General features: G+C 40.0%; 1 protein-coding gene across 1 annotated transcript; it reads right to left on the bottom strand.

Moving 5' to 3' along the window:
• Positions 1-886: 886 nt before the first annotated feature.
• LOC138612887 (F-actin-capping protein subunit alpha-2) lies at positions 887-25923 on the bottom strand. Its single transcript, XM_069686398.1, has 10 exons — positions 25840-25923; positions 11394-11457; positions 10256-10307; positions 9888-9951; positions 6881-7087; positions 5600-5679; positions 4537-4615; positions 3508-3579; positions 3225-3287; positions 887-1986 (listed from the first exon to the last, which is right to left on the bottom strand). The coding sequence occupies exons 1-10, from the start codon at positions 25921-25923 to the stop codon at positions 1846-1848; spliced, it is 906 nt and encodes a 301-aa protein (XP_069542499.1). The 3' UTR covers positions 887-1845.
• Positions 25924-26744: the final 821 nt, after the last annotated feature.

The following is a 26744-nucleotide window of genomic DNA, read 5'->3' as shown; positions in this document are numbered from 1 at the left end:
TTTGAGAAAGTATCTTATTATTTTTGGGATATTCTCATTATTTAAAAAATATATAGTCACGTTTTAAGAAAGTGTATCATTATTTTGAGATGGGCTGTCTAATTCCACTCTTGAGAAATGGTAACTCAAATTTTTTAGGACATTTTTCATTTTGACTTGCAGGTTCTATTTTTAATCACACACCCACAATGTTCCAAAGATTGTGGGAAGATTTTACATAACTTAATTCCCCAAAACATTTCAGATTGCAGGTAAGCGGGATTTGGGGGACATTTTAAAAATTTCCCCCGACATGTCATTCTCATGTTTTCAGACTGGCAGCCACATCTTTCTTTTCTTAGCCACACCAAGAATGGCTCATCAATCTTACAAGCCAGGTCTCTTCTGTGTCCCAATAAGATTACATGTCTAAATAAGGGTGGTGTTTTTTTTTAATGACATAAAAAAAAAAGATTGTAAAATGTGTTGCAAATTTCACTTATCATCATAGCTCCTGTCCCTGCCTTTAAAACCGTGCATTGGTCATAAATTACATGTAGTTTTCAGTCACTGAATGACAACCAAACAATACTGGTCTATTAAAAACACTCATTTTAGCATTTTAGCATCACTTTGCATAAAATATACAAATCAAAGTGCATAAAGTAATCATCCTCATTAATAAGTGTTGTCCACAATCAGATATTTTCACTGGTGATGCCTTCCATTAGCATTTGAACAAAGAAACTAACTCTTAGTATCTTAGTCTTTCTGATTCTGAGTCTTAAAACAACAGTTGCACTGTGACGTTTTTGACCTTTAAGAACCTTTTCTCTTCTTGAGTTTGATTATTTTTCATTCCTGCATCACAATAACGTGTATCAGAAATGATGAGTGAGTCGGTAAATAGAAAATTTGTCATTTAATGCAACATAATTGTGACTGAATTACAATTAATCTCATGGAAATAAACCACCAAACTGACAGACAGGATGTTTCATACAGGTATATATTACAATGTGCCTTGTTATATAATACAGTCAGGTTCTGTTTTAATAAAAATAAGCACTGGAGGAGGAAGTGATACGTTTTGATTTTATTGTAAATTGGACATTATGCACATTACTTAGCGACTGATGACTTGTTAATTAAGCTTGTTAAGTAAGTGGTCACAGGACTCCCTGCGCTGGGTGAGAGTCCGGACGATGTCAAGTCAAAAAAGGCGATTTAAGCCAGGAGCGCTGTGAGCGTGGGAACTCACGTACAGGACACACGGTGAGAGGAAGTACCAGAATGAGGGGACAAGAACATTGAGTGGCTCACAGTGGTGACTGTTTGTGCCGAAGATACCAGTCAATGAACACAAACAACTTTTTTTTTTTTCCATCATTGATCTTATGGGACATTAACCGTGAAGGGAGTCATTGTTTTCAGTCAAATATAGATGCAGATTTGTTTCACCATCATCGCAAATTCAAACCATTTTTTTTTCTGCAGGTCAAATAAAAGGTGTGGTCTCACTAATAATAAATATTGCACACGTGATATTGGTTTTTTTTTAAGGATGCTTTTGCATACAAGTGTCGCCCCCCTTTCCTATGTCAAGTTATATTTTTGGATCATCTTTTATCACCATAGATTTATAAACAGAGGAGTTATCAGTGTCTGTATAAAAACAAAAAATAACACAATAAAAGTAGACATCCAATGTGTAATGTGACATCCGGCTGTGAGACCAAACCTTTCTTTGTCCCTGTTTCTCTAATTCTGTACAAAGACGATACAACTATCCAGTCATGCAACGTTTGTTTGGGATTGGGTGGGGGTGGGGAGGAGTTGTCTGTTATGTTCTCTGTTGTTTTTTTTTTAAGCGTTCTGCATCTCCTTGCCAATCTTGTAGCTCAGGATCTTGTTCCAGTCGATCTTGGTGCGCGTCACAGGAAGCTGGCGGCGTAAGGCTTTGAAGGTAGTGTCCGACATGGTCTGGTAATTCTCGTTGATGGCCGTCTGATAGGAAATACAGAAAATGGAGATAAGAGGGGAGATAAGAGAATATTTCAGATAAATTTAAAGAAATTTCAATGATCTCCAGGTTCCTAAAACGTCCTGGTATGTGATAAGTACAAAAAAATACTTTTGCTGCCAGATGCTGAATGTGGAGTTGTTAAAGGGCCAGTTTGCCGATTTTCAACCTCAGTCCTATCATGCTATTATGAGGAGCTAATGCCATTATGGTCGAAAAAAAAATGCAATTTCACTCTGTTCCTTTGGAGGACGCTATCTGCCTCCCCAATGTGCCCTGGAAAACCTCCGCCAGACGACGTAAAACACGTCATCTGGCGGAGGCCAGGGAGCTTGCTAAACTACACTTCCTCAATCTAGGAAGCCTGCCTCTGATGTCATGTCTCGTTCAAAATCGTCAGGTTTGAAATGTAGGCTGCAAACATTATTGCTTCTATCGATTACAGAGAACACCAGCTTTCTTCTGACAGGGGCTTTTTCCAGGGGCACATTTCTCCTTTAAACTAAATCTTTGAGTTTTATTGTTTGTTTCTTAGAAGAATAAAGACTTCATTTGGTTTTCAGATAATTACAGAAGTCTCTTAGGGCAAGAAATAAGTAAAAAGTGAATCAGAGGAGGATTGTTTTTTTGCATTTTCAGAATAAAATCAAAATGTTAAGAATACTGTTATTTACTTTTTGTTATACATGCAACCACACAGAATGTTTGACTTTACTCTCTCCACCTTAGACTTTATTCTCAAAATGCAAAACAAGAACTATAATGAGGAGGAAGGTTTCTGTATTTTATGCCTGGCCCTCATACTCTTCAGTTAATACTTTCTACAAAGTCACGATTCAAAAATGCTTTCACTTCAGGATTTTCTGCAAGTTCTGAAAAGTCAAATAAGGTTTCTAGTTTATTTAAGTGAGTGAATCTTCATGAAAGTGCGACATTTAAATTTATCAGTATGACTCAGCTTTCTATGTTTTGTTGCCTTAAACCTTGACACCCTGAAGAAAATCCTGTGGTGGAGGTTTGCAGGCTGAAAGTGAAGTATTTTAATCCTGACAACAGTTAAACTCTCCACGCTGTCTTATTTTTACCCATCTGCCTATCTCACACCTCAAATGTCAGTTGATTAATGCACCAAATAAAGTTTTAGATAAAAAGGAACACTGATTACAATCATCTTCCTGTTAAAAACAACAGAACCACACCACACAGAACATCAATGTCACACCTGATAGTCGTTCTCTGCAGCCTCCATGATCTTAACAAACTCCTTTGCAGTTGAAGCCTCATTCTGAAAGATGACAAGACGTACACAATTAATGTCCAGAGGTGTTGAGAAGTCTATAATTGTTAGGAGGTAAAACAAGAATTAGGTTGGATTGGTGAACAAGAGTAAAATAATAAACCAGTATAGCCTAAATGGAACTTTTATTTGGGCTGTGGTCACAGGACATCAAAATCCTTCATCTGTCAAAGCACTGAAATAAAAACATGTGAGGTTATACACTTACAGAAATTGACATGGACTCCTGGACCTCTTTGTGGCTCACCAGCTGAACGTTGCCATCTTCATAGTAATGAACCTGGAACAATAAAAGAATCAGTTTCTCTTCCTTGCATTAATAAAAATCACACTTTAAAGTGATAATCTTGAAGATTTTCATGTAAATAAATGTCTGTTAAGTCTCTATCTATCGCCGAATAAGGTAACACGATGGTGATTGAGCCTATGGCCCACTGATGAAAGACTTTGCATTTGCAGTATTACAGACTGGGTGTCTGGTGCAACTTTTGCGGAAAAAAATCACAAGCGGCGCCCAGTTAGTGACGCGTTTTCCATCAGCCAGCAGTGGTTGGTCTGCCAGAGAGGGTAGGCGCAGCTAAGCAGCTTCTTTTCCGGTCTCTGCGAGTAAACAGTAATCTACTATGGCTGAATAAACAAAGAAAAGATCGATGACTACAGATACAACTTCAAAAAAAAGAAAGAAAAAGAAACAAACTCGACGCTCAGATGAAGCAAACAGTCTAAAAGGAAAGCGACCGTCAGCCAGGAAAATCAAGAGTTACAACCGGAGCCAACCGTGGACGTCACACATGCAACACTGTCTGGATATCTGGGAAGCGTGCTCCCGCAATTACCGTTTATCACCATAGGTGCCGCCAAAGAGAACGAAACTGAGATCTTCGAAATTACAACTTTAACTCAAAACAATTAAAAAATGTAGAAAAGGAGAACAAGCTGTGTAAGTGAAACAACAAAATCCAAAACATAATTATATAAAAATATATTATAATGACGAATAACAGACAGGTGAAGTAGTGAAGTAGTAGTAGCAGAAAAGTAACAGGATGTCTTGGTTCTTTGAAGGTGAATTATCATGACAAAAATCCTCATTATATTTAACATAAGGACCAAACTTTTAATCTAATCGTGTCGTGACTTTCGGGGGGGAAAAGCCTTGACATTACAGTGTGTACTGGATGTGTGTAAATCCTGCACATACATTACATATGGTCTGTGGAAGATTTTAACTAAATACCTGGATTTTCATGATTCCTGCCACTTGAGTGGTGGAGGGGGAGATGGTAAATTTCCATTCTGACCTCCAGCGTCCATTCCTGTGCAGAGAGGAAGATGTAATTACATCACTAAATACCATAGCTCTGACAATATAAAACAGATAGGGAAGTGCACTGTTACTGTGCTGTACAAGAAGCCATACAACTGTGTCAGGAAACACAAATATTTACCACACTTTGTAAGCTGCGAAGTTTTTGTAAATATGCAAATAGAGACAAACACTGCAGGGTGTGTGTCACATAAGGAGTGGATTGACCAGTTGTCTCATTTCCAAAACTTTTAAAAGTAATAAAATGTTTAAAACCTGATTTCTTGATGCCACATCTAATCCATGAAGTGGTTTAATCCAAGAAACAGAGGCAACTGTGGCTGTTTAATCTTGTTGGTTATGTGCAAATGCAGAGATTGAATCAAACATCTAGAGGAAAAGTAATTTAATGCCTCTTTCAATTACAGTTTTACAATCTTATCCCAGCTCTGCCCAACAGGCTGCTCATTACTAAAATATGGCCAGCACATGCAGGAGCTGGGGGATCATTACACTCAACAACCCATAAGCCCAGTAAGAAGCCAGCAGCAAAGAGGATTGTTGCACTTCTTATCCAATTAGATTAGCCCGATCAGAAACAGCTCAGCAACGCTTATGAGGACCAACAGTAAACACTGTGGTGTTAAGTGCTAATTAACTTGATGCCTTTAGAGCGTCTTGTAGAAATCAAACAACATTTCAGGCTTCTTAAACTGAATCTGTATCACAGCATCTTTTTACAAATGAACAGTGATTTAGAAATGATCACAAGCTGTTTATCTTCAAGAGGAGAATCTCGCTTTAAGTAAAAACAACAATCTACGGTCATCTTAAGTCCATCCTGTAAGTGGAGAGGCTAATCTGGAATCAGCGTAATCCTTCATGTGCTTAATGGGTTCGCCTTAGAAAGATTGGAAATATCTGCTGTCACAATTTACGGTGTGCAAAAAGGAAAACAATCATATTGGTTATTAAATAAATGTTGCAAACATACCAGAAGTTTTTGGGTTGAAACTGATGGCACTCGATGCACACGATGATGGTTTGTTGTCCGTCGATGGTTTTCCCATAAATCTAAAAGGCAGAACAACAAAAAAACATTCTTTAATCTCATAAGTTAAGACCTTTTTCTTCTCACATTTCTCTGCTCGTTAATGGCCCAGCTCTTCTTTACTGCCGCACCTACGAAGCAACTGAAAGAGACAGCGGTTTGTGGTTAACAGATTCAAAATAAAGCTCATGCTGACCTCCAACTGAGACTAATATACAACATGTGATGAGTTGTGTTTAGGTCTACAAACCACACTCAACACATTCACAGAACGACTCTTTTGGGATGGCAACAAGCCACTGCAACCAATGTCTAAATATTGGCCAACCAATACTTCCTGCTCTATATTGGGTTGGATATAAAGACTTGTGATTGGCTGTTTTAGCTAACTGTGTATGACCACATTAGATACAGAGGTAGAGTTTATGCTGATGTGATAAAAGGAGTTAGAATTCAAGCAGTTGCCACCGACCATAAAACACGATCCAAGTTGTTTCATATCAGATAACAAAAGTGATGTGCGAGTCATGAGTCAATCGTTCAAAACAAACAACTCTTTCTACCTCATCTACACTAACTCACCCCTCCTACCTGCTACTAGCCACTGCAAACTGTGAATTTGTGAGGAAAAACAACCACCTTGGCGCTCGTATCAACTCGTTACTCGCTTCCGCAATCCGGTGCCCGGAGCTCGCTCCCTGCCCTGAGCTGAAGGTCTGACTCGAGTTACATGAATCACTCACTCAGTACCCGTTCTCCCAACACGCCACGAATCACTCGAATGTTAAGCACACTGTCCGACTTTAACGACAAAAGAGAGCGTGCATGCTCCATGGGCTACTGGGCCGGTGGGGGATTCAAGCTCTGGGTAACTGACTCAAGTGACTCGAAAACCCGACTCTTTAGTGAGTGACTCATACAAACTCGAGTGAGTAATGAGAGTCAAACCTAACATCCCAATCTCACTTTTAAACTAACCAATTCTGAGTAATAAAACCTAAGCGAACACCTAAGTGTAACTTCAATCACCTTGATTTGCCTATGGTTTAATTAAGATGATATACATCAATTTTATTTTGTGTTACTAGGCAAAAGCCTCAGCTAGAACTGTGGTACTAAAACTGCATTTTATTTGATGTTAATAAAGTTCAGAAAAACTTCTTTGGGGTGAACGGTTTGAAAGTAGGAGCATCAGTGTGTTATAACGTGAGCTGGGTAACCTACGGTGCAGACTCCATTGGGATAGTGCTCCTTGACGTAGGCCCTGACGGCAGAGTCCACAGCGCATCTCCAGCCCTCCAGGGAGCCATCCACATCGTGGGGCCGCGGGTCGCTGGCCTCCTTCCTCAGGTGGTCGAACTTGAAGGAGATCTTGTTCTTAGGGTCCAGGACCCGGCCGTTACCAAGGTCACCATGCTCTGTGATTAAGACCTGTGGGGAGTGAGGAGAGTGAGAAAGCAGGTTAGAGAAAGGAAAAAGAAGGGCAAGCCAGACAGAGAGAGCATGAATGGACACAGAAGGAAGTGAAGTGGGAAAGAGACAGGGACAGTGTGATGGCAGAGGGCAGGAAAAAAGGGTAAATGTATGCAACAAGAGAAAGAAAAACAAGGCACAAAAAAAGAAAAGTGACGCGGGGAGGAGAGGAACACAGACGTCAGCCTGATCTTTCCATCTCGCGTCTTCCACCTCGACACTTAGCTCAGCCTGCTGGGTCTCAGACAGGGGAATTTCAACCCGCGATGCAGGAACACAGGGACATGATGACATCTTTACATAAGATCCTGCAATCATTACTGAAGCTGACACACACGGGCACATTCATTCAGCAACACAGAAACTCACAGGCAGCGAGCACAATGACATTACAATAACAACGTGTTTGTGATCCTGTTTCCTGTGAAGGCAAAGGGGAACACTGGGACTCGTTTGATCCTTTAATCCAACGCACCCCGTCTCTGCTTCAAAGCCCCCGAGACCATAATATTAGTGTTATAACAAACTTAATAAGCTTGTTTCTCTTCATGCCTCTGTGTACCTTTATTATGCTGCTTATATTTTTTTTTCTGTTATCGTCTCTTATTTTTATCGTTTGTATTTTTTTAATGCAAACTGGGTAACACTGTTAAACGAAATATGTGTAAAACAACTTACTCTCAATCCTTACTTCTTCTACTTTTACTGAAGTTTTCATGTTAGAAAACTGCACCAAAACCAGTACAACCAGTACAAAGACACACTGTTAAACTGTGGATTTTACTGCTAGCATTTACAGTGAAACACGTGACAATTAGACCCATATGGATGGAGTACTAAAACTGCCTTTAAGAGACACACTTTTCTTCTGATGCGTTGGTTAATTGATGATCAAACTGAGTTTTCTCTGGTTTTAGCACCGAGTTTACGTGCTCTGTGTTTTAAGTGTGTAATCTTAGTTTGTTGTATCTCTGGTGCTGTTTCAGTTCAATTTTGGCAGCTAGTTTAGATTTAATCTTAGTCTTAACACGAAAATGCTTATTAGTTTAAGTCCCATTTTAGTCACTTTTACCCTTTATTGTTTTAGTCGACAAAAACCCAAAACATTTTTGTCCAGTTTTAGTCAATAAAAAGTCATCACTTTTTAGTCATTACTTTTAGTATAACGTTTCCTCTGTTGAGAAAATATGACCCCCCCTCCAGTCTCCCTCTTCTCGTTTTTACCCGTTTGCTTCAGGTAAAATTGGCACTTTAATTTCAGCAGATCATCCATACAGTCAAAGAAGGATGAGGACAGCATCTAAAGATCACTCATGTAAACAGTGTGACTTAAGCAGACAGCTGGTGATCGCTCCTTTTTGTGCGAAGAAGCGTCACATGACGCGTAAAACGCCCCTTTTTCTGTGAGCGTGCACAAAGCCTGAAGCAGAAAGTTTACAACCACCGTTGAGATACCCGTTATCTCCAACCGAGTTACCCGGTTACAGGAATTAATTGCCTGTGTTTTGACAGACAGATTAGACGCACAGGGGGGAAAATACGCATTTTAAATATCCGACAGCCACCGCTAATATTTTAGTCCCGTCTCATCTCGTTAGCGAAAACGGAACATATGTGTCAGAGTATCATTATCAGCGATCTATTTTTAGCTCGTCAACATCTCGTCTTCGTCATGGAAAGAAGATCGTTTCGATTTTCTTTAACGAAATTAACACTGTTGTGTTTATGACCCCCTTAATTCAATGTGTTCTAAATGTATGCACCCCAACGTTGTTGTATTTCAGTGAATTCAACATATTTTATTACATTCTTTCTCATGTTCAACAAATAATCATATGCTATCTTTATTGTTTTTTTGGTTCCTTGTGTTCACTGTTTGTCTAATGCTTTTCTTTGCCTTTGTAAAGTACTTGGAATTGCCTGTGTGTTTGAAGTTATTGATTGATGTGCAAAAGCTATAGCAATGTACAGTCATGACTGAAGTGATGTGTTTGGAGTTATAATATTTATCATTTCAATTACTGTTTTATCCGGAGTCTGTTTTTGGGGGTATAGCTATTTACTAATAAAAACCTGTATACAAGTTATTCCAAAACTATTTCAATTTCATTTCATTTGAAACTCATCCAAAACACACACAAATTACAGCCTACCAGCTGTTTTCACTATGTCGAGTTTGAACTCCTGCTAGCTACCAGTGTGGTTGTTGAGCTCAGCCTATGATAATGTTGATAGTTGTGAGGATGGCAGCTGCACTTGCAATCATGACAGCGCATGTCTATGACGAAGTTTTAGCTAGATTAGAGCGCTATCGTCTGGGTAAAATCCCGTATTATAATAAAACACCTCTGTTTGCACTTTTTACTGGTTGGTCGCACCTGTATATAGGACGCAGCCCACTTTTTAGATGGAAAAAAAAAGTACTATACACCGGATTTTACAGTACTAATTCTGCATTCAAATTATCAAAACGTTTACCCAAATAAATGTGTTATTTTGAGGCCTGAAACTACCCTTTTAGTATGCCAAACTATTAAATAACTAAAAATTACACATTATAATTAAGGAGTATCTAGTGAGAAGGGATAAACAGTGCAGCATCAACAGGTTCTTATGTCACATGAACTGAATGAACAACATGTTAAAGAGGAGAGTGCTGGGGAGCATGAGGTGCAATAGGAAAGTGGCCGTCAGCAGATTCAGACACTTGGTGTCATTCCCGTTTTATTTATCCTCTAAGCTGTCGCCATCACTTTACCTGTTCTTCGTAGCCCTCGATTTTCACCGGGGTAAACTGGTCCAAGTTGTACTGTGCAAATGCACTGCAGAGAGAGACAAAAAGTTACTGCAGACACTTCAAACTCAGTACTTTTAAAAAAAAACGTCTATGGGATATTTGCTGACTGTGTTTGTGCAGTATGCATGAAGACTAAATTTAAGACTTTACTTTTCATTGACCGCTAGATCAACAGAAAAACAATAAACACAGCTGGCACAAACACTGTATTCTGCTAAAAACTAGCTGTGTTGTCTGTATGTCTGTTTGTTCTCTTACTTTTTAAAGTATTTTAACAAATAAAAAAACATGTTTTAGGACCTGGAACTATATCAAGAGGGGATACTTACTGCGCTGCACCTTCCCTGAGAAGATTGTCATTGTTGAGCAGCAATCGCACATCTGAGGAGACAAATGGTGAGATTATTAGAGCACAGCAGAAAAGAGAAAGAAGACAGGTTAGAGCAGATTAAGACCATGACAGACACACCAACATGACAGACAAAGCTGCCTGCAGTCAATCTGCCAGGGTAGTGAGGCAGACATGGTAAATTAGCTCAGTGGAAAAGGCTGTAAAATCACACAGAGATGAAAGGGGACAAAGTGGCAAGAGGGGACTGTGTTTTAGTGTGTGTAAGTGTGTGTGTGTGGCTGTCAGGCTGTGATAAGAGGCAGACAGACAGCCCGCTGGCACTCCTGTGAGGTGACGACATTTATCGAGGCAGGACGAGACTTTAAAGATGCCAAAACACATACACACACTCTCCGGAGGGGCACTACTTTAGCAGTGTGGTGTCAACACTGGCGCTGCAGGGTGAGCTGCAGCTTGGCCAAAACATCACAGTCTCGCTCTGCTTTCTCAGTGGCCTCAGAGGTAAAGTAAAAGTAAATAAAGTACGATATGAAAAGAGATGCTTCTATTTCAGCACCAGTTTACGCCACAAGAACATCTTTAACTATAGGCACCACCCTTTGGCAGCATCGAGGAAGACAGTGGTGGGTGGCAATGCATGTTGTAATATAGCAGTGCAATGTTAATGCCATTACTTTTCCACTCATTCCTCCAAAGTCAGCGCTTTCCTGACCATTTCATTTCAAGTACTTTTAATATATACCAAGTTAGAGTTTTAAATTCTTGTTCTGTTTCTTTCTCACGGTATATTGATTAAATGTATGATAGTGTTGCCTCAGTTCCTGTTCTACTTGTTTTTATTCAATGCTGTTCTTATTCAGTGCTCTATTAATGATTGTTTGTTAGTTAGTTAATAAGGTTAATAAAACTCAAAAAGTAGCTCTGTTTTCATGTTAAATTGCTCCACAAGAGACTGGGACATCTGACAGTGGGTGGAGCCTATGTTCATATTCAAAGTCCAAATGAAGTGTTTCCTTTCCACATAGATTGACACTTGCTGCACAGTGGCTGCAACCTAAACATTTATCTTAAGCACATAAACACTGAGTAGACTGACTGAAGAGTGAACTACTCACCATTGAAAACTTCATTGAACTCTCCTGGCGGGGCATGGATGACAAAGTTAGCTGCTATGCGTACCTGCAGACAAAAAACACAAGGTACAGGTCAGGACTGGAGAACACTGATCAGGCACAAAAACAAGAAAAATATTAACATAAAGAAACTGTTGCTATTCCGCATAATCCATTATATTATAATCCATTAATGTAAAACCAAAAAAAAAATTGTGCTTGAAAATTAACGGCCATATTTTGGTCTCAAAAATCCAAGGAGTTTGAGCTCAGTGGGTAGAGTAGGCGCCACATATACAGAGGCTATACCCGCAGGTTTGACTCCTGCTCTTGGTCATTTGCTGCATGTCAACCCGCAATTTTTTCTCTCATTATTTCCTGTCTCTTTTTAGCTGTCTATCATTAAAGGCAAAAATAGACCAAAGAAAAATCTGTAAAAAATAAAATAAAAATCCCAGGAGTCACGCTGTACAAGTGATATTTAGATCATTTGTTTCATTGTGTACTTTTTATGACCACATGTCAAAGAAAATTCTCAATATTCCACTAAAAGGCCATTTTTAATCATGCAATAAAGTTCTGACTCCTTTACGAGCCTGCTGAACTTTTAGCAGCCCTCACTGCAAGCACATCAAATAAAATAAAAACATCACAGTGCAACGCTGGATCTATGTGTCCAACAGAGGGTGTAATGTTACTGTGTCACTGCTCTGGAGGGTGGAGTGACGCGCTTCAACTTCTCTCTCTGTCTACAGCACATCTGAGCAATCATTTTCCCCTTCCTCACTTCTCTTCTTCTGCTGCTTCACCACAACACTTCCTGTTTCCAGGTCACATGTCAAACTGACAGTGAGACGACAGCCCCTCCCTCCCCCGCGTGGTTTACAACCATATAAGGACATAAAAATGTGCTGAGGACTCTAGTGCTCATTCTCTCTCTTGCCCCACGTCTATATCTCTCTACCTCTCTCTGTCAGTGACAGCGGCTCCGCCAGGTTTCCCCCTATCTCACAAGCTGGCGTTTCAGGGAAGGTGTTCATATTTGTGTGCAACTGTGGGTGTGTGTGTCTGTCCCCAGGGCCCTTATTAGCAGAGTGTGTATACAAGTGCCCTGGCACTGTGCAGAGCTGCAGATTGATTCCTGCTAATGAGCAATGCTAAGAGAAAGGAAGGCACTTGGGGAGGACCGTGTGTGTGAGTGTGTGTGTGTGTGCGTGTGTGTGTGTGTGTGTGTGTGTGTGTGTGTGATGTTGAGATCAAAGTTTATCTGCATTAGCCTAATCCTCTGTCATGAGAGATAGCATCATGACCCACTTATGTTCAGCGATCCACAATTCGTAACACAATGGAGGTGTGTGTTTTTGTGAGCGTACGCCACACACACACTTTGTTAAACAGCTGGTGGAGAATTGTGTTTGTGTTTGTGAGTTGGAATCCCTGTGGGAAGCCTAATTTGCATTGGGTCTCCCTCATTACAGACGATGGTAGTGTAAACAGACTTTCCATATGCAGAGAGCATCTCCCGGTCACTGAACCAGGAAGAAGGTTTACATGTCAGCCAAACAAATGTATCCATCAGTTATCTGATCGGCCGTCAGCTCATCACATCCGTGACATTGACGCAGGTAAAAAGTTCTGTTCTAGGTTTTATTCGCGTAAAGCATTTTCATTTTTTTTACACTTTGACTTATAACTTTAGCATGAACACAGATTAAAAGACGTTGCAAACTTAAAATATTGGCTTGAATAACACCAAACACAAATATTTAAATATGACTAAGATAAACAACTGTGTGAACTTGCAGACTTATGTTATACCTATATATGTAGCCTCCTGTAGACCAGTAAAAAAAATGCACAGTAATCATTTCACACTAGGGGTGGGACAAAATATCAACACAGCAATATATCATCATCCTGACTAGGGATGTGCACTTTAACCGGTTAACCGTTAACCGACCGTAAAGAATTTTAACCGATTAATACTACCAGTTAAACAGTTAATAAACTTGTGTCTTTTTTTAAATATACATGTGTATTTGGGAAACACTTTTTGTTGTCATTAGCTGAGCTGAGCCTGAGAGGAGAGCAAAATGAAACGAGCAGTTAAACAGTTAAAAAACTGAAAAACAAAGCTCTGTGAACGGGCAACATGAACGGAAATTAATTAATAGTTATCCAGTTATTGTGATGTATCATTTTATGTCTGTATTGAAATATATCAAATATCCCAGAATCGCTGTATTGTGATGTTATCGGTATCTTAGGCCACGCATTGCGTATTGTATCGTATCGTTAGTTACCCTGCAATTCCCACCTCTAGCGCTAACTGTTTCATGGTGCATGAAGAGGAAAGAAAACGAGAGGAGATTGAGATGGAGCTGAGGGAGTGAGATGTGTTTCAAAATGAATCACCGCAAGAAGGAAGAGGAGGAGGAGAAAGAGAGGGATACTCCATTAGCTGATTATGGGGAAGACATTGACTGTTAAAAGCTAGTAAAGTAGTACGTTATACTTCCTCTAGCTCTCAAACCACTTCTACTAATGCACTGAGACAACAGCCTGCTGTCTTCAATCACTGTACAGGAATTAAACATGAAGTGAAAAGAAATCAATTGTTTACTTCTTCTTATGTGTTTTTAAAGGTTTAACAGAGTCGCTTTTTATTTACAGTGACGCTACCTTTAAAATCAGTGTTAGAGAAATATGGCACACGGGAGAAAGAGCAGGCACCTCGTGTCAGCTGAAGACACTGGATACTGGTTTTAATTACCAGAAGGAGACATCTGTGAATAATTCGGTCTCTGTTAAAAAAACATGTGAATGTGAAACACTGAAGGAATCCCGTGCTAAAAACAAGCTGAGCCCCTACAAACTAAGCAAGCTTATGTAAGCGGCCGCTCGGCTCGCAGGCCCTCCGGACATCCTGTGTCTGCTGAAGAGCATCGAGACACTGATTTTGTTCAAACCTGGAACTGCTTTTTTCAGTAGTTTTAAAGAGTTACTTTGAAAAAAGAATTTAGCCTTTAAAATCTTTGACAGAAAACTTTATCCAAATTTATAAAGAATATTCAAAACGACTGATTTCTTCAAGCCTCAGGCTGTTACATGGATACGTTTCAAGCTGGAAGTGTAGGAGCCAATTAGCACTCCGGAGCATATATATGGGAACCACTGTTTGTCTGGTCAGGTGTTCAACCCAGAAGCTAAACAGTTTTTGACCACACACACCCAGACAGACACACGCTACTGGTGGCAGCAGTTACTCGTGTTGTTGGATGTTTGTTGCATTGTTTTGTATCTTTGAGTTTATTGGACACTTACAGGAAGAGAAAATAAACGGAAGTATTGCAAGCAAAAGTTTGTCTCTCTGACTTTAATCAAACGGACATGCATCAGACCTGGGGAAGGTGCGTCAAACAAGTAACCCGTAGTGTAGCACCTCAGCGGCTTAAAGCGTTGGCTTAGCCTCTATAGGAAGTGTTATCAAGCTATATATTGCGATATGTATTAATATAGATCAATAGAGATAAAAACTATTGTGATATTTTTGGATATATCACCCAGTCTTGTTACCGATTGTGGTATTAAACATTATTCTACTGCTGTAGTGACGATTAGATGCTGCTGGATAGCAAGACACTTCAGCATGTGAAGGAACCACAAACCAACTGCGCAAACAGGATGAAGAAGTAGAACATCTCATGCGCTCACTTACCAGCTTTCTACAAAGAAGTAATCTATGTACAGCCTTCCCCGAGACAAAATAGAATACAAAACCCCAGCAGACAAATAACTTTAAACTTCAAACAGCAGACAAATGTAAAAAAAAGTCGTGGCCTATATTGTAGACGTAATTACTGTAGAGCAGGAATTTGAACATAGAGCGAGGAGAGGAAGTGTGTCTTCCACCGGCACTCTGTTCGCTGGGACATCGGCTTCTGGGACACTTTGGAGCTCTGAGACCAAGTTTTGAGCACCGACTGCCACCGAGCTACATTAAAGGCCGAGCTCGAGGCAAAGAGTCTCTGTGGGAATGTTTATAAGTAACTCAAAGTGCTTCGTGATCGCTGTGGTATTACGTACATTTCCCCAAGTAGTCTGACTGACTGAGCTTTGCAAACCAACAAACAGTTAAGACTTTTAATGTTTTTTTTTACCCATCCTAGGATCATTCATGGAAAATTTAGTGATGAATAGTGAATATCTCGGATTGTACTGACACAATTAGTCAATTAATTGATTTGTTGAAATTAGAGCTTTAACAATTAGTGGATTTCTAGTCCGCAATAAATTTAATGGCTGACTATTTTGACAATTGTATACTAAGTAGGCCCAAGTATTTTTAAAAGGGAAAAAAGAAGGTGAACATTTTTTATTCCATTTCCTGACACGTAAATATTCTAATTTTTTCCCCTCCACTATGACAGTGAAGCCAAATCTTTGGTTGTTCGCAAAACAAGACATTTAAATGAATCTTAAGGCCTTAAAGAAAGGCTGAACGACATTTTTCAACAAAACAACATCCACAAAGTGATGTGCATGTAGGGATACAGAAGGACTGACTGCTCTGTCATTTCACAAGAATGGAGAGAAAGCAAGCTCGGCTGAAAATTGCTTTTAGCGTGTGTTTGTGTGAATTTGTGACAGTTATCTAAATGTGACTCAATTGTCATGGATTTAGTCTTTCTTTAGGTGGAAAAAGAGGCTTTTTATCTGCCACAGCAATTTGTCTCTCTTTCTAAGGATTCTGAGGAGGTGGAGTGGAAGGAGCTGGCATGCAGGCTTCAGCTAACCAAGAACTGGATTAATAACACTATAACAGACACACAAAGACCACGGGACATAGACACTCCCTTTAGTGTGGGATCCTTGTGTCTTTGTGCTCTCTTGGCCTAGACACCAGCTGGTCTCTTCTCATTCCACTTGCTCACTGTATATTCATCCTCATATTACCCTGAAACGCCTCCTTTCCTTGCAACACACACACACTCCAAACACCATCCAGCCTGCACCCTCTGAGGGAGCACCCATTCTTAATCCCAAACAACACCCCCCAACACAGAAACCACATTTTATCCTAATCCTGGAATCGAAATCGCTTTATCGTGCCAATCCAGATCCATGAAAATTAGGATAATAGTAGAAAAGAACCACAGCAGGAATAAACCGACGCAATATTTTGGCCTGTGGGCATTTTAAGCTGCGCCAGTTTGATCCCCCTCCCTGGCATGCCTCCATTTCAATATCCTAGATAGAAGAGGGAAAACAGAGGGTCCCAGCGCCTTGAAGGGAAGCAGGAGAGACAGGGCCGGGTTTAGAAGGAAACCAGCCTGATGTGGGTGAATATTGGGGGGGTTGGGTGATGTGTTGGGGTGTTGGTGCAATCATTTATGAATAGTGTGATGGCTGAGAGAGGAGGAGGACTTGTGGGCAGCCTTAGGCTAACTAGAAATGATCCTCTGCTAATCTAAATGAGGAGGTGGCTGCTGGTCGGCTCAAGATTATATTGAAGAGCCATCGTCTGGGATATTGGAAATAAACCACCAAGAGTAGAAGCCTGTAGCACCTTTCTGTAATGTAATTTTAACAGCAGTGCCAGCTGGTTGACAAAATGCTAGCTGGGGTTTAACATATAGTAATGATTTCGCAAGTTGGCACAATAGTTTCTGGAGACTTCAAACCTGCTTGGTAATACGGTTTAGCTGACTGATGCCACTGTCGATCACCAATGGCTGACAGTTATCAACCACTGAGCCCTCTACCCTCGCAACATCAGGCCCCCTCACCTGACTTCCCTTTCTGCTTTTTCCAGGCAACACCAAACTCCTTTATCAGGTAGGGGTTCAAATCACAAGTTTCATTCTGCTTAAATGAGCAATTCTCCCCTGGAAAAAGCCACTGTCAGTCAAAGCTGGTGTTCTGTGTAATCGATAGAAGCAATAATATTTGAAATTGGCGCTATAGCTGTGGAGAAAATTGTAGGAACAGCGCGTGGTTTCGCCCATTCTGCACTCCTACAACACCCAGAGTGCATTGTGCCCCTCCCTCTGAAAGGAACGGCCCAGCAGAGACACTGGAGTGAAATACTACCGTTTCACTGCAGACAATGGCTCAGAGCGGTACAGAGTCCAAAATACGACGAGAATATGACGACGTTTGCTTATATCACAAAGTCTACCACGATATGATTTTGATTCAATTCAATTCGGGGTCCTGCTATCGATAAGCATATCAGTGTGCCTGCATTTTCCTTCATTAGCTTTGTTGTAACAAAAATCAAGCACAGGCGACGGCCAAAACATAAACATGTTTGTGTTTATTGACATGCACTGCTGCTATTTTTGTCTTTTTTAGGGCTGGATGCTCATTTTTGAATCCTTCAAATAGCCAATAAAATATAAAAATTAGTGAGAGATGCCCATCACAAGTCAAAAGCGCATTACAATGGACATCTTACAATTGCTCACTTGACACATATAATAATCAATTAATCAGCTAACATTTTGGCACAAATAGAAACACACGTGCCGGACACTTTGGCAGGGATCAAACCTGTGACATTGCAGACTCTCACAGTGCTGCATAAATGCTGAACCTGAGCAGAGCTGCCTCATCTGCTTTACATGTGCACATTTGTCACCTTCACTCTGCACTCTTAGAGTCACTTTACCCCAAGCAGCGAGCTATGCAGTACATGGAATACCAGTGGCTTGTATTACCACCTACAGTATGCGGGCACTGCAGCGTAAATCCATGGGTCTTTACAAATCGACACATAGCAGGTTGGAATCTGTTTTAAAGCTCAATTTATTACATTTGTTACTGATCCAGAAATGTAAAATGCAACAAAACTCTAAAGACTCTAAAAATGGTCGTATGAAGAATAACACGAGTCCTCTCTGTCCTAAGACCCAGCTAAGAAGACTTCCTTATCTAACCTTTAAACAAAGCACCAACTTAGGTCTCTTTAGGCTTGGTACTCTGCCTGAGAGTTTCGACAGAAACACATGCTTTCCTCATCTCCAGATCTCTTGCACCGCTGCAGGCACGTACAGACAGCGCTCCTCTGTCTTTGCATTCTTCAGAGATGCCACCAAGTTTTCAGCATTCAACACTGCTATATCCCTATGGTCTTAAGACAGCTGTTCCCAAGCAGAGCTAAGTGATACTTACAGGGCAAGTTGGGAGGTGTAAGCCAAAAAGTATGAACCTTATCTGAGGGTTCTTTATGATCCTAATAGCCTAAACAGCAGTAAAACATTAAAACTGTAATAGAAAAAAGTCAATAGAGGTGATGGGGAATTTTGGTATTTTAAACCTGACCAATATTTTTTACATAGTTTGTGATCTAATGATTTATGGGTACAAAAGTGTTCAGACTTTTTCTTAGAGTAAGAGGCTTTTAATCAAACAGAAACAGCCGTTATCGTGCTTTCTGCCAAGCAGCCTGACAAAAAGTGTTATTTTATCTTGCAGAATCTAAGTTTGTTGTTGTTTGTTGTGTGACTTTGGTGTTTTACAGGGTTAACACAATATTTCTGTTAAGCCACTTTCTCACTGGTCAAAAGAACTGCTAACAACTGCTAACACTCGGCTTTTTTGCTTAGTGGGAAAGTGCGATGCTATGCTCCGTCGGTAACTTCTGCGACTCCTCGTCATCTCAGCTACAAATTCCGCCGACTCCGTCCGAGCAGTGCTCAAACATCGTTCCAAATTTGTCTGCGCCTAGTTTGATAAACAGACTGAATGAGTAATAGATACAATAAAGACCTAACCAGCGTAACATCCTCACCGTTTATTAACCCTGTCTCCGGCACGTCTGTGACGCAGCAGGAAAGAGAGTGACAGGAGTATACTCCACTGGCAACGGGAAAAGCGACAATCAGCATCTGTAAGTGGATCTTCCCAGGTCTAAAAAACATGCGTCGGCACGCTAAATTTAGGTGGGAAAGGGGTTCAACACACAATAGCACAAAAAACCAATGCAGGGCTGCAGTCGACCAGCAAATCACCTGTTCTGTGGGGTAAAATTACTGTTTTTGTCATTGGAGTCTGGTAGGTTTGGAGAGAACGATTTAGCTTACTGCTGTTACTGGTTAAAAAACATGGTTTCCCTCAGTCAAAAGATCCATTTCTATTTTGATCCTTTCTGTAATGTTGTCAGACACTTACAATAACAATCGCAACCTGTCAGTGGCATCACAGCACCTTTGGTGGACGTATTATGTGGCACTTTTGCTCTGAAAGACGATGTTGCAGGCTTTACATCTGGAGTAATTCCAAACTTTTGTATCTATATGTAATTTAGAGCCGAAAATGTGTAGAAATAAAGTCAAGGTTTAAGGCTGATTTGAGGTTAATATATTTGACATAAATGTTTCTGCCATTTTAATGTTTGTAGGGATCCAGAGCTATATGTAGTCTAAATATCTTGGTCTGTCATTCTTTGTAAATGGGATTTGACGGATGCTTTCCTCCATCGCTTAGGGCCCATCAGACAGAACACATTTTAGCAGCTGGGGGCGGCTTTTTTGTAGTCGTTTTCAATGAGAGGGACGCATTTTGCGCAATGTTTTTGCGTTGCAGAGTGCCTCATGTTTTTCCGATTGGTGCACCTAGAGTTTTTGAGCAAACGCTCTGAGCGCCTCGAGTTGAAAAAAACTTCAACTCCAAGCGCCCGACGTCATGGGCATTTTTTCTCATAGTCCAGTCGAATGAAAGGAGAGGCGGGCCTTCAGTCAGTTTACAACATCAGTTAGGTTAATGACAACTAATGATTCAGTGGTTGCCTTTTTTTAGGCTTCACCAAAAAAGGCAGTGCGGTGCGCCTCATGTTTTACAGCCTGCAAAACATGCTCTGTCTGATCTGGCCCTTACTGTACAGTGACTACATGCATTATTAACATTAATAACCTGAGCAGGAATCAACCACTTTCCCTCGTGTTATCAGCAGCACTATTTACCATCTCTGACATTAAATAAGTTAATTGTTAAGCTAACTTTACCAGCAGCTGTGCCAGCTGGCTGTTGATGTTTGTACTCTTTATGTAGTGATAGAAGAACCACCTCTGTTCTTACAGATATGCAGGGAATCAGAAGCTTCATTGAATTTATCTGCTGTTTGAGTCAAATAGTTGTCTTGACCCTCTCTGAAGCAACTGCCGTATCACATATATTGTGAGATAACTGTTAGCAAACAACCTCCACTGTTGTTTTTCCACACAAACACGCTTACACACACAGTTCAAGCTAGTTCCACCTCCCTCCCTGTCATCAACAAGTGAGAAAGGTCAAAAGACAACAAATTAGTCATTCAGTTAATCTTTCACTTAAATCAATCTTCAGACAAACACATTAATAAATAAAGGCACATGTACGGTCCTAACTGCATAGTGCATTGTTTCAAATGGTTACAAAACAGAACTAAATGCTTGCAGTCTGGAGCTCTGCACACTTCCACACACTCACAAGACTTAAAAGGAGTAGCACAGGTCTGATGTTTCGTTATTGATCAACCTAAGAAGGGAACATTTATTCAACTTCCTCATTATCTCTGCTTACCAACAGAATGTGTCTCAGTACTCCTGACAGCTGTTACACTACACGCCATTTTAGTCCTAAAATCCCAACATATTATCGTCAATAGTCTGGCAAGAAAACAAACTCAAACTTTAGGACGTTATTTGACTGCAGAAGCATCTCTTCTGCTTACAAACTACAGCTAAAACAAGGAAACTCTGAAACTTATCGACACCACTATGCACTATTTAGAAATCCCTTGATCAAAAACTGATCAAATAAACACAAAAAGATACCATTAACATTACGTCATTGAAATGTCATCACATAAATAAAAGTTGGGGAGAACTAAAGCTCAATCTATATGTCTGGACTTCACCATTCTTGCAGACTGGGGAACTTTGAGGGAGCTTTCGTGCTGAGGGCTGTCCAAACCCACAACGTACCCAGGCCACAAGTGTATTTCTGCAGACGTCCAGAGAGCCCGCTTGGGGCGCAGACTTCACCAGGCTTCACTGATTTAACTCTCCAAAAGTCATTGCAATAAGGATGAGAAGTAGTTTTTGTATTTGCACACTAATTCAACAAAGGATTTGATTAGGAATAAGTAAAACATTTTGTTTCTTAAAAACTTTGGCTCATGTTCGCCAGAAATAAAGTCCTAGCCTATCCATCAACCACAAATATATCCATGCATTCTGTCACACTCGCAGCCTGACGTGACGACATTATAGACTCCATAGTATGACAGAAGTGTGCGAGGAATCTGTCTGCAAGTCTAGAGGGTGGTCATTTGGAATTAACCTGTAAATATACCATCTTAATTCCCCTCTCAAAAAAAAGCCATTTAACAAGATTACGTTTTCTTAGTAAACCATTTCTTCCTGACAGAAAGGTCTGCCCCTCTGAAAAAGGAACCATAGCACAGACACTTCAGCTTTTCATCATTTCCAACATACCACCAATTAAAAAAAGCGAGAAAAATGCTTTTACTTGTGTGAATACACATTGTAGGGCTGCAAAATACAGGAGGAAATCATTGCGTAGTTTATTAGTCCGATATTACGATTGCAATAAGATTCACATTCAGTCAGAATGATCATTTTTTAAGTAAACAATTTTAAAATCATGATGATTTCAGATGTTTGTCTGCAATTTAGAAATGACACAAGGCCCTATTGTGATTTTGACAATATTTTAATTGATTGTGCAGCCCTTATATTATGTAGACTAGCCTACGTAGGTCAGGGTAGAAAGCTGCCACATGCTTATAATTGCAGGCTGTGGGTAGTGGATTTTGCAAAGTTTCACATAATTAATTTAGGATGTTTCTCAAACCATAAAGTTAGTAGGGCTTAGTTTCTGGTTCTGGTATCTGTCCAGGCACTGAAGTACAGACAAGGAACTGGCTGCAAACGTATTGAGTAATAGCAGTTTCCTGTAATACCCATGTGTGGTTTCGCTGCTGTAATCAGGAAGCTTGCAGGCTGCTTCCCGAATGAGTCAAAAAGACGAGTAAAGAGACTCTTCTGGCTGTTTAATCATTTACAAATGGAAGTACCGCTAGACACTTCCTATCAGGGAGCTCTCAGTTCTTTTTTTGGAATAGCAAAGAGACGCTGACAAACACAACAGCAACAGGACAGAATTCTCTCACTCCCCTGGGGCACATTACGAGAGTATTTCACAGAGACAAACCTGAAACTATTTATTGTGTTTGACACAGACAAAGTCCTGTAATCAAAAAGACATGTCCTGTGTTAAAGTCATTGATCAAAACAGGGTCTCTCAGAGCTGCTTCTTCCTAAATAGATTTGAACAGTCATCACAGTAATGTCAGATCATAGGGAGTCAGAAGCCAGTTTGCAGATTGGTTATTCAATTTAGGAAAGTACCATCAGCTGAGGAGAATCTGGCTGAGGCTGATCTCTCTGGCGTGCTGCCCAAAATCATCTCGAGTTTTCATATTACTCCACAAATCACAGTGAAAGAGTAATTAGAATTGACTTGTGATTTTTGGAAACTCTTACCCACTGTACCCAATCCTTGTTTCCTCCCCATCTAAGCTGCACAAAAACACGCTGAGGGGCTGGAGCAGATGGCTGATTGCTCTGAGCTAATGCACTGAAGGGCCGGCTTTAAAAGTACAAACTGCAATTGCAGTGTTTGAATGGAAATGCTGAGCTTTTAACAGCCGGCAACATACAGTGGATGGAAGCATAATGTAACGCACTTGGCCCGCAAACCGATCAAGAAGGAAATGAAACAGCCTCCAGGAGTAAAGTAATGCATACTGGCCGTGCCCTGTTCTCTACCAGTCGGCCTGGCAGGTCGCCAACCATCATTCTTTTAGACCTTAAAAATCTTGACCCTCAAACCAGGTAAAATCTGGTAAAGCAGTGAACGTGGCTTGACAAATGTAGTAACGAATGTGGTCAAGAGATATGGGAGCATCAACATCTATAGTTTCACCACAGCTTCACACCGGTAAGTTAACACACACCTAAAAACATGATCTATGGTGACACTCGTTCATTACAAAAATCACACAGAGGCCACTGTCACCCACACACCCCGGTCCTGTAATGAAAAGGTTAGCTAACAGCTGATGCCTGTGTGTTGAAGAGCATGACGCGGTCACACCCTCAGGTCAATGAGCTGCCGAGACTCTTAAAAACTTCTGACTCAGGCTGATGTGGAACAGATCGAAATAAAACCAGGCCTTGTTCTAACTCTGAATGGTGCATTACATAACCTAGTGGCAACCATTACTTAAGAACAATGCTCATAATAGTTTACTGGGATATAAACAAGCTTGCTAGGAAATCTGACTGCAACACATGTATTCACATACGCCCATGTATGCGCACTACATAGATGTTTAATTTTTAATCAATTAAAGTTATTTTTTCTGGGCATTTAAATAGTCTTAGCATGCAGCAGTTATCAGAGTGATGTGCCTCTCTCAATGTTGTTTCCAATACACCTAACAAAGAGGCAAGCCAACTTATCAGACACCAAAATGAATCCAAGGTTGTAAAATCAAATCCATTCAAATTAGCAGGACAAAAAAAATGAAGTGTAATGATGATTGTTGTGGTTAGACATATGCAGTTGAACACTCATGTAGTCTCAGTGTATTGGCTGTGTGTGTATGCTCTTTTAAGGAAATGAGAACATGAACAGACACTAGCAGGGGGTGTAATGGGGTGTTAATATTGGTTTGTGACCATAATATACAGATTTTTTAAATTTAAAAAAGCACATACAAATAGAGATTCATTTCTTGAGTTACATTACATCTCGTTACTTTAAACACCTGTGAGGAACTTTCTGTTTGTGCCGATTTTGGTGACCCCTGTGGACAAAAATGTACCTCTTATCTCATTGCTGATTCTGTCCTGTTAAGTGGTAGTTTTTGCCCTGGAAAATGTAAACAAAGGCTGCGTGCAGATAATCACTTCGCTGACACCTACCCCCCGCCAGCGGCTGATGGTCTGGTTTGCTTTTGTAAGTCATATAGAGTCATCAGAATTAATTTCAGTCTGTTTCATAATCAGCAAAAAACGCCTCACAGGAGCTTTAAGTGCAATGAGGATCGTTGTGGTTAGCATGTAGTCTCAGGGTATTGGCTGCGTGGCTATGCTCTTTTAAGGAAATGAGAACATGAACAGACACTAGCAGGGGTGTAATGGGGTGTAAACCCTGCTTGCAGTGAGAGCTTTACAAGACTCTTACAAGAAGATATTTACTGTCACTCCGGTTATACAAGTACAACTATGTGAAATTCTTTAGCCGGGGGGCTCCATTTAAAAAAGGGTACATATTAAGTATAAAAGACATAAATTATAATAAAATAAAATATATATAACAAAATAGGGAAGCAGTACTAAAAATCAAGAAAATTTGAGGAAAAAATAAAACTTACATTTAGAGCTAATATAAGATAAGATAATCCTTTATCCGTCCCACAACGGGGAAATGTACAATATACATCTATAGCTACATTATATACATTTAAGGTGCAGGCAGAAATATAAAAATATACAAATATATACATTCAGGGTAAAGTGTGTACTGCAAAGGAGGTTGAATTGCACTGCGTGTTTATGAAGTTTTATTTATTTAAAAGTCTTATGGCCTGGTGGAAAAAGCTCAGTGTGTGCTTCACTTCCTAATTTGCATAATAGTTTAAATGAATAATTGGTTTGTGAGCATAATATATAGACTTTTAAATGTAAAAAGCACATACGAATAGAGATTCATTTCTTGAAAGTCGTTACTTAAACTCTGGAGCACATAGTTCCACTCATCTTTTTACTGACTGAAACCCTACTTATTAGAGGTACATTGGTTAGCAAGCTAGCTTTTTCAATGCCTATGGTTGCTGTCAAAATGCCACTTGAATCCTGCGCTGTGTTAAATAATTTGACGGTCCTAAACTTATAATATTTTTGTGCACGGACAGGGAAGCGGTATCAAATAGCGAAAAGGGCGTGTTAGTAAGTCAAGCTATCTGTTAGCATGCTGCGGCTAACTATGCTAAACTAAACAGCTAGCGATCTTTGATGTATGAAAACTTCCATAACACAAGCAACCAGAGACACAGGATAGAAACGACATGTCCACAGAACCAAACGGGCGTCGGAGGTAAGCTTAGGTTAATTTATTATACATACACGGCTCCTATTTTGAGTCAGGACCGTACAAGGAGCCTCCGTTTGAGAATCGCAAACGAGCGGAAGTTGAGCTAAAAATAATAAGAGCAGAAGCAGCAGCCGTTTGTGCTGAGGCCTGGGATTTTATACACATTTAATTACGCCGCTCGATGTCGGGATGCACGGAGAGACGGACTCAAATGCTACTCAAAATCCGAGCAATAACATCCCGCACTGAGGTGTATCTGGTGAATAAATTGGCATCTTACCTTTTCCTCGTCGGATAGCTGCTCCTCATGATCCGCCATCTTTTCTTCCGGCACCACCAGCTTGTCAGAGCCCCGTGACGTCATCACATGGGTGGATTCCCAGCCTGGTTCAGCTCCGTATTCATGGTTTGATTGATGCTCTGTCACTGTTTGTTTCTGTTGTGACTGTAGCAGTGGAGGGAACATATAATTTTGTCAAATTAAGCATTGTCTCGTCCTTTGAATTATTTTAAATGATTATACTAAGCCTTATAATTTCCAGAATACCATAATTTGTATCATGTTTGGTAGAAAAACGTTCACAAAACTAATAAGTATGACATTACTTTTGTTGCAAGAAATATAGATGCAAGCTTTAATAGCTAAAAGAAATGGAAATATTCAGTCATATTGATCATTTTGAAAGGTAGGATAGGCCACTTTAAAGGTTAGAAATGTCAGTTTTTAAAAAAATGAAATTTCTCATACTCATTATTTAATTCTTTTTTTTTTTTTATTGTTTTTTATTCATTTCCTCAATACTTGTGATTGGTGAATCTGATTGAAATGTATTTGAACCTGGATGTTTTATTTTTTTAATATTTTCTTTAAATAATTATTATTTTCATTATTATTATTACCACTTCACTTGCTTATCTATTTCCTTCCTATAAGCACTAACGTGTGTTGTGATGTATAATATCAAAATAGGCATAAAGCAAAATGTCTGCTCTCTGTAAATCTTTTGATTTGGAAATATTCCTCTTTCATCAATGGGCAAATGAAATGTTTTCAGGTAGATGTTTGTCTTCTTTGTCATCAAAAAAGTCCCAGAAAGCCCTGATTTCCCGGAGATGCTGCAGCATGGTGTATGCAACGTTTTCCACCACTAGATGGCGAGCTAAGACTACTTTGTGATGCTAACA

The sequence above is a fragment of the Semicossyphus pulcher genome, unplaced genomic scaffold (genome assembly GCF_022749685.1).
Source record: "Semicossyphus pulcher isolate SPU_LCO1_2020_fin unplaced genomic scaffold, fSemPul1.0.p SCAF_8, whole genome shotgun sequence".
Taxonomy (NCBI): domain Eukaryota; kingdom Metazoa; phylum Chordata; class Actinopteri; order Labriformes; family Labridae; genus Semicossyphus; species Semicossyphus pulcher.
Note: the sequence above shows the minus strand (reverse complement) of the source record. Positions and strands in the feature narration are given on the sequence as shown.